This window comes from Pinus tabuliformis, chromosome 4_2, assembly GCF_031772625.1.
Source record: "Pinus tabuliformis cultivar Carrire ecotype Pingquan chromosome 4_2, CPIR1, whole genome shotgun sequence".
In the NCBI taxonomy this organism is placed as follows: Eukaryota; Viridiplantae; Streptophyta; class Pinopsida; order Pinales; family Pinaceae; genus Pinus; species Pinus tabuliformis.
Genome location: NC_142304.1, coordinates 769,072,979 through 769,082,365, shown reverse-complemented (window position 1 = coordinate 769,082,365; position 9,387 = coordinate 769,072,979). Strand labels below are relative to the sequence as shown.

Here is a 9,387-nt window from a genome sequence, read left to right as displayed (position 1 = left end):
AACTCAAATAAATAATTTTAGCTAAAGCAGTTTTATCTTTTAGGGTGAGACTGGTAAGTGTAATTCATTATCTATCATTTTTAAAATTGAGTGGATATGTGTTTGCCGAGCAGGTGTGTGGATAGGGGATGTCTAGTTGTATTGTTCTTATTAATTAATAGCCTGCGCAGAACAGAATAATTTTTTTTAGTTATGCTCTGTGGAGAACATCCGTGCAGGTTCTCCAGTGCCCGATGGCGATCGTAGTTGTAACAAATATGAAGTTTCATGGAAGGGATTCTGCATGCTCTCTCTTGATCGGCCAAAATATTACGCTTTTCTACTCCATCATTCTTGTTTCGACCTTCATCAACATTACCTTTAATGGACACATTTGCAACGCAGCGACAAGTGAACCGAAAACTAAATGTGATGGCAGTAACTATACAGGAGGTAGTACGTTTGAGAAAAACCTGAACATTGTATTTGATCGTGTTGCTGAAGGGGCCAACAAAACTGGGTTTAATATATCTGTGTATGGCCAAAGCCATAACAGAATATATGGCCTCCTCCAATGCAGAGAAGACATGACAGTCGACCAGTGCTTCAGTTGTTGGCAATTTGCAACCACTAATATTCGACAAATTTGTGGGAATGCCGTTGGTGGTAGTATCTGGCCTTTTCAGTGCTTCTTACGCTATGGAAACTATAATTTCATCGGACAACTGGATACTAATTTGGGGTGTAATTACGCTGAGACCTTCAGCGGGAACACGGTTGTCTTTGTCCCACCTGACTTCGAAGGTACTGCACAGAATCTGTTAGAGAAATTGTCAACTGAAGCAGCAAGCGAAACGAAACGATCTGCTTTGTCTACATCTCCGGATTCGGCGTCCCAAACGATTTACGGTCTGGTCCAGTGCACCAGGGATCTCTCTACTCGTGATTGCAGAAGGTGCCTGTGATACTCAATCAGTAAAATGTTCACTTCAGACACGGCTGCAGGAATTCAATATTGGAATCAAAGCTGCATACTCCGTTATGCAATATATCGTTTTTTTTAATTCAGACACGTTTGCACTGAACAACACGCAAGGGGTAGCTAATAAAGCACATGACGTCAAGTCTTCACACAAAGGCACACATGTTGGCAAATTTTCAGGTAAAATTCCAAAAACAAATTAACTGAACACAGAGACAATCCTCTGTTTCTCTCCAGGATCTTAGCACAGGGAAGCTATAACTGATTTCTGAGAACAGAGTATTACATACACCCACAAAAGCTTTGTATTCATTAAAATATAATGCCTAATACAAAATTCAGCCTATTTCGCTCAGAGGGATTCACCAAAAACATTTCAACAAAATTACTCTCTCCTTAAAAAAAATTTACACAGCTGTGTGTAAATTTTTGTTTACATTTACTGCTGTAAAATAAAAAGGATTCTTACATATGGTGCTGCACTTTTACATTCATATTCAAAAAAAAAAAAAAAAAAAATTACATTCAGGCTCTGCCGAGCATTTCCTTTCTCCTTACTCACACGCTGCTTCTGCTACTTCATTTCATTCCCAAACAAGACATCAAAACATCCACGGTGCTCTGTTCTGGTTTCTACCTTTGTCTTCGTCTTCGCACTGTTGTGCGTTCCACCGTTTCATTACAGAATGGTCAACACCACAAAAAAATATGACACATACAATGCATATGCAATACATAAAAAAACATAACACGTAAATACATATTTATTATGCCCATACTTCCGTAAGAAATAAAAACATTAAAATTAATTTAAAACTTTACCAACCCAAATAAAGTGCATTAATTGTCTTACTGAGATGGTCGGTCAACCAAAATTAGTTTTACTCCACGCAATCTTTATTAACTGCAGGCCTGTACGCAGCTTGGCATTAATCGACGGTGGACAACCTCCCTTGCGATCGGATGGTTCGGAACGATATCGGATGGGCCTTTTCTACCGAACTTTACGTCCCGATGGAAAGTTGTTTTGATGAAAGTACAATTGACGCGTGGCAGGTTCTAATTGCATCGGGCTCGATTGAAGGAATACCACTTTTCGTGAAAAGCGGTCCGATAAGGTCTGGTGGTTTTTGGCAGCTGTTTTGGTAGGAATAAATGCGCAGGTGAAATTACATTTTCAACACTCCCCTTTAATTTCAACTGCTGGGTTATCAGTCATACCCAAACATTTCCTCAAAAATTCAAAGCTTTTCTGGTCCAATGGCTTTGTCAAAATGTCTGCAACCTGTTCCTGAGTCCTGCAATGTTCTAAAACAATTTCTCCATTGTTCACCAATTCCCTGATGTAATGAAACCTTGTGTCAATGTGTTTCATTCTCTTATGAAACACCGAGTTCTTGGATAATGCAATAGCTAAGCTATTGTCACAAAAAATTACTGTTCCTTTTGCCTGCTCTTGGCCTAAGCTCCTTAACATTTTTCTCATCCAAACTGCTTGACATGCTGCTACTGTAGCTGCCACATATTCTGCCTCTGCTGTAGACAACGCTATAATAGGCTGTTTCTTAGAAGCCCATGAAATGACTCCTGAACCCATGTAAAAAACATAACCGGATGTGCTTTTTCGATCATCTACACTTCCAGCCCAATCGCTATCAGTGTATCCAATTAAATCTGAACATTCTGAGACAGTATATAAAATACCAAAAATTTTAGTACCTTTGACATACCTCAGAATTCTTTTTGCTGCCTGCCAATGTGCTTCTTTTGGCCTCTCCATGAATCTGGAAATTAAACTAACAACAAACATTATATCCGGCCTAGTTGCAGTCAAATACATGAGGCTGGAAACTATGCTCTTGTACAAACTAGGATCAAAATCCTTGCTGCTGTCCTCTTTACTGAGTTCTAATCCCATCACTATGGGAGTGATTGCTGCCTTGCTGTCCTGCATATTAAATCTTTCCAATACTTCATTTAGATATTTTGCCTGTGAGATAAAAATCCCATTTTCATTTTGATCTACTTCTATTCCTAAGAAGTATCTTAGCAAACCCATGTTAGTCATCTCAAATTCTTCTTTCATGCCTGATTTGAAATTTTTAATGAGGTAGTCATCATTACCTGTAAAAATCACATCATCAACATATAACACAACAATTAGGATTTTACCATCCTTTTCTTTCATGTAGAGGGTGGGTTCTCCCTCACACTTCTCAAATCCTTTTTCCAATAGATAGGAATCTATTCTACTGTACCATGCTCTTGGCGCTTGCTTCAGCCCATAAAGAGCTTTCTTCAATCTGCACACTTTGTGCTCTTGGCCTTTTTTCTCATAGCCTAAAGGTTGCTCAATGTAAACCTCTTCCATTAACACTCCATTCAGGAATGCTGACTTCATGTCCATTTGGTAAACTTTCCACTTGTTTTGTGCTACTATGGACATCACTGCTCTCACGGTTTCCATTCTTGCAACCGATGCAAAAGTTTCCTCATAGTCTCTCCCATACTGCTGCTTGTATCCCTTGACAACCAGCCTTGCCTTGTGTCTTTCTATTTTGCCTTCAGCATTGCTCTTGGTCTTGTAGACCCATTTAACTCCAATGACTTCTTTACCTTTTGGTAGTTCAACCAAATCCCATGTCTTGTTTCTTTCTATGGCATTAATCTCCTCATCCATAGCTTCTATCCATTTCTTATCTTTAATTGCATCTTCGAAATGAATAGGGTCATCAACATGACAATACAAAGCAAACAAGGAATTCATTCCTTCATCATAAATATCACTTAAGTTTCTGAATTTCTTACCTCTTTCATTTGGTGTGCAAGTACTTGAAGAAGCACTTGAATTTCCTCCTTGTGGTGTGCTTGGAGAAGAAATTTCATTTCTCCTCAAGGGTGTCTCTTGCTGTCCTTGTGTTGGCGCTGCTGTTTGGGGATGTATTTCAGCCATCTCCTCATCATCTTCATCATGAGACAAACAGTTTTTAACATTCACTGTTTTCTCTATGCTTCCATCCCAAGCTTCCTCCTCAATGAACTGAACATCTCTGCTCACAAAAAACTTCTTGGTAGATGGGATATACAACCTGTAAGTTTTGGATTCCTCACTGTATCCTATGAAAATACATTTCTCCCCTTTGTTGTCCAACTTCCTCCTTAGCTAATCTGGAATGTGTGCATAAGCCACACAACCGAAAACTTTCATGTGGGTGACTCCTTGCTTTCTCTCACTCCATGTTTCTTCCGGAACTTTATTCATCACTGCTTTTGTATGACACCTATAGAAAATATATACTGCACAGTGTACAACTTCAGCCCAATAATCATTTGGCAAATGCTTTGCCTTCAACATGCTCCTCACCATGTCCATGATGGTCCTGTTCTTCCTTTCAGCAACTCCATTTTGCTGCGGGGTGTACCTAGCTATAAATTGCTTATGAATTCCATTTTCTCTACAAAACCGTAGGAATTCCTTGGAGATATACTCACCTCCTCTATCAGTTCTCAAAATTTTGATATGCAGCCCGCTTTGGTTTTCCACAAGTGCTTTGAAATTTCGAAATTTTTCAAACAGTTCACTTTTGTTCTTTAGAAAGTAAGCCCAAGTCTTTCTAGTGAAATCATCAATGAATGTTAGGAAACATTCGCTGTTTGCTAGTGATGGAGTTTGCATCGGTCCACATAAGTCTGAGTGGACAATCTCTAAGGGTACTTTTGCCCTTATGCTTTTCCCTGATGGAAAACGTTTTCTGTGTTGTTTCCCCAAGATACAACCTTCACAAAGGCTATCCAGTTTCTCTATCAATGGTAATCCTCTTACCATTCCTTTCCTACTCAACAAGTTAAGACCTCCAAAGTTGAGATGTCCAAATCTCAAGTGCCAAAACCAGTTTTCATCCTTTGGTACGCTTTGGAAAGCCTCTTGGGTAACTGTTGCAATTACTTCCTTGTTTTTCAAATCTGCCCTTATTTTGAGAGGGAACATCCTATTCCTTGTCATCTTCACTTCAGCAATGCATCGTTTGCTGGGTGCTCTATCCATGATGGTGCATACATCATTCTCAAAGAAAACATTGTAACCCTTTTGAACAAGTTGTCCAATACTTAAGAGGTTACATCTCATTCCAGGAACATAATAGACATCTGCTATGGTTTTCCTTTCTCCTTTCTTTGTAAATATTTTTACTTCTCCTTTTCCCATAACAGAAATTTTACTATCAGTCCCAAGTGTGACTTGTGACTTCACACTTTGATCTAAAGCAGAAAACAGGGCTATGTTTCCTGTCATATGGTTACTGCAACTGGAGTCTAGAAACCATATATCATCACTGTTTGTTTCAACCATGTTACAATCTAAAAGGACATTATCTTGGCTGATATTTTCTCTAGTGATGTTTGCACTAGATCTATTAGTCATATCATGTTGTTTCTCCCTACATTCATTGGCATAATGCCCATATTTTTTATAGTAATAACATTGGACATTGGATTTTTCATACCTTTGTACTTGAGCATGATGTTGTCCACTTTGTTGACTGCTGCCTTGGCCTTGGTTCTGATTTGGATTGCTGCCTCTTCCTTGAGGATTTGTTGGATTGTTCCTTCCACCTCTGTTTTGGCTTCTGCCTCTTCCTCTCTTGTTTCCTCTGCCTTGACCTCTTCCTCTTCCAAAGGACATCTGGGTCTTGAAGGCTTGCTCTAGAGATGAGTTTACATTTCTACTCAACCTCTGCTCATGTGTTATCAGTGATGCATGAAGTTCATCAACTGAAAAGTTTGAGAGATCCTCTGTCTCTTCTATGGTGGTGACAATCACATCAAACTTTGAGGGTAGGACCCTCAATATTTTCTCCAGAATCCTCATTTCTTCAAGAAGTTCTCCATGAGTCCTTATTTGTGTGACCAAAACAATCACATGTGTGAAGAATGAGTCAATATTGTTTGACTCCTTCATGCACAGATTCTCAAAATATTTCCTCAGCAATTGTAGTTTTGCTGTCATCACTTTCTCCATGCCTTGATAGGCTGTCTTGAGAGTTTGCCATGTTCTTTGGATGTCTTGGTTGCTGCTATCCTTGGAAACACACTCTGGTCCACTGCTTGATACAAAAACTACAAGGGCTTTTGAATCCTTATTCCTATTGCTCTTCAACAGATCCTTCTCTACCTGACTTAATCTATTAAACTCATTTTCATCTGCTAGTTCTTCAAAACCATCCTCAACTAATTCCCATAAATCTTGTGAGGCAAACAGGGCTCTCATGTTTATTGCCCAATAGTCATAGTTTTTCCCATTAAACTGTCGAAGCTGAGTATTAAAAATACCCATACTAGTGCTGGTGCTGGCCATTCCTTGCACTCTCAGCTATGCTTCAAATATTTGACTGTGTATTTAAAAAACACTGACTGCCTTCAACAGCGACACAAAAAAACTTTGAGAAATACCTTGGATTCTTTTGCCTGAGACTTCACTCTGCTGGAGAAGTTGTTGCAGCAAAAAAACTCCTTCCTTCAGCTTCTTTGACACCTTCAAAGAGCCTGGATCTTCTCTGATACCACTGTTGGGAATTTTTCTAGTAAAATTCCAAAAACAAATTAACTAAACACAGAGACAATCCTCTGTTTCTCTCCAGGATCTTAGCACAGGGAAGCTATAACTGATTTATGAGAACAGAGTATTACATACACCCACAAAATCTTTGTAGTCATTAAAATATAATGCCTGATACAAAATTCATCCTCTTTCTCTCAGAGGGATTCACCAAAAACATTTCAACAAAATTACTCTGTCTCCTTAAAAAAAATTTACACAGCTGTGTGTAAATTTTTGTTTACATTTACTGCTGTAAAATAAAAATGATTCTTACATATGGTGCTGCACTTTTACATTCATATTCAAAATAAAAAAAATTTACATTCAGGCTCTGCCGAGCAGTTCCTTTCTCCTTACTCACACGTTGCTTCTGCTACTTCATTTCATTCCCAAACAAGACATCAAAACATCCACGGTGCTCTGTTCTGGTTTCTACCTTCGTCTTCGTCTTCGCACTGCTGTGCGTTCCACTGTTTCATTACAGAATGGTCAACACCACAAAAAAACATGACAGGTACAATGCATATGCAATACATAAAAAAAACATAACACGTAAATACATATTTGCTATGCCCATACCTCCGTAAGAAATAAAAACATTAAAATTAATAAACTTTACCAACCCAAATAAAGTGCATTAATTGTTTTACTGAGATGAACGGCGGTCAACCAAAATTTGTTTTACTCCACGCAATCTTTATTAACTGTAGGCCTGTACGCAGCTTGGCATTAATCGATGGTGGACAACCTCCCTTGCGATCGGATGGTTCGGAACGATATCGGATGGGCCTTTTCTACTGAACTTTACGTCCCAATGGAAAGTTGTTTTGCTGAAAGTACAATTGACTCGTGGCAGGTTCTAATTGTATCGGGCGCGTTTGGAGGAAAACCACTTTTTGTGAAAAGCGGTCCGATAAAGTCTGGTGGTTTTCGGCAGCTGTTTTGGTAGGAATAAATGCGCAGGTGAAATTACATTTTCAACAACACACACAATTTTAATTTTAGGTGTTGTGGGGGGCTTGGCTCTGGTATTCATGGCATGCTTGTTTGCAACTGGGAAGAGACTGAAATCCGCCACATTCGGAAAAGGCTATGAAGGTATTTATATTAACAACTCTTGGGTATGGCTAGTTATTGGGTGCATTTTTTGCTTGTTGAAAAGGTAACTTTGTATTTTCATGATACAGATGAGGAAAACACAGCAACCGATCCTGATGGACATATGGTATTTAAGATGGAAACATTACAAGGTGCCACGAATAACTTTCATGATGACAACAAGCTCGGAGAGGAAGGCTTTGGCCCTGTATACAAGGTAACATATAAGGCTAAGAAAGTTTGCATTAGTTTTCACTGTTCAGAACCTTAAGTTATAGCAATAATACAAGATGGTTTCTGAGCGTTGGATGTAGATTAGTAGCCTCAAAACGAGTGTATTGCAGGAAGCAAATTAAGCTTAATTACTCTACAAAAGTTTCATTAGAATTTTTTTGCTTAAATCATTTAAGGAACTACCGAGGATGGAAAAGAAATGGTTGTGAAAAAACTGTCCTTCACATCCATGGAAGGAAGGAATTTCTAAATGAAGTTAAACTTGTATTCAAAATTCAACATAATAGCGGCTAGTATGCAGAGGGATTAGAAAGGTTGATTGTTTAAGAGTACCTCCCTAATAAGAGCCTTGATACAATCTTATTCGGTGACTGACTTCCATTGATTTATCAAGAAAACTTATAATTATTGTCATGCACATATGCAGACGGAAACAAACGTAGCCATGGGCAGAAGCGTTACAACATCATAGTGCGATTAGCTCGTGGCCCTTTCTTGAAATGTGAGATACGAAACAAGCGCTGAATTGCATAGATTGGTCTTTTGTGTACACAGGCATAATCCCAACTTTTGTGTACACGGTCTGTTTGAATATGCTTTCAACTGATTCCTTGAGTTACAGGATCCGACAAAGCCTGCCTTTGTGACTTCTCCTGTGTCATAGTCTCACACTTCAGCATCTAACACCACTGCTTCCATGGGTGATTTGGTACCCAGGTAATGCTAAATCTGCAGTAAAAATAAGAGAAAGGTTTCAGTTAATGTTTTAATATGTATTATAGAAATGAAACAGAAGAGCTTAAATGTAAGGTCTGTAAGTCAGTTTGTAAAATATAAAGACATCGAAGTTTTATTTAATATATTTACTAGTATATAAGAATTAGTCACTGAACTTTTTATTCTTCCTATACCATTTTGTTATAAATGTTTTTATTTTTTATTTTGAGAATTTTTTAAACTTAGAACTTAGATTTCTAGAAGATTTTGGAATTTTATATATAAAAATTAATTTCATTCCTGTCTATTGTATCTTGGAATTTTTTTGAATCTCAATCTGGTTCAGCTGATATTGAAAACCTCCAGATTAACGAGGTCTTTTATTATGTCTATGGACCTGCATCTGTCTATTTCTATTTTAGAATAAGACTTTCAGAACTTTAATTTAGTTAACAATAGTTATTAAATGGATTGTAGGGATTTAACCTTGATGAAATGTTTCTAGCATATTCTTATATTAAAGATTAAGATTTATTATGATATATCTCAAATATAATTATCTTTTTTCTGACTTCTTAATTAAATTAATTAATTAAAAAATGTCATGTGAACATGTGCCATATAAACATGAGTTAATGTTTTGTGGGCATGTGTTATTAGTAAGCCATGATATTGGTATATAGTAGCCTAACAATGCCTCTTTACAAGTTAAGAAATTTTAAGTGTGTTGAATCTCCACAGTAAAGAATCTTGTTACATATTTTTTAAATGTATATAAGTT

At 37.7% G+C, this 9,387-nt stretch overlaps 2 protein-coding genes across 2 annotated transcripts; both read left to right on the top strand.

Moving 5' to 3' along the window:
- The first annotated feature begins 233 nt into the window (after positions 1–233).
- LOC149171878 (cysteine-rich repeat secretory protein 55-like) lies at positions 234–944 on the top strand. The gene has a single exon (XM_089426115.1). The coding sequence runs from the start codon at positions 234–236 to the stop codon at positions 942–944; it is 711 nt and encodes a 236-aa protein (XP_089282241.1).
- Positions 945–7,546: 6,602 nt separating this feature from the next.
- LOC149171877 (PTI1-like tyrosine-protein kinase At3g15890) lies at positions 7,547–8,708 on the top strand. Its single transcript, XM_089427618.1, has 3 exons — positions 7,547–7,655; positions 7,745–7,872; positions 8,317–8,708. The coding sequence occupies exons 1-3, from the start codon at positions 7,592–7,594 to the stop codon at positions 8,359–8,361; spliced, it is 237 nt and encodes a 78-aa protein (XP_089283744.1). The 5' UTR covers positions 7,547–7,591; the 3' UTR covers positions 8,362–8,708.
- The last annotated feature ends 679 nt before the right edge of the window (positions 8,709–9,387 follow it).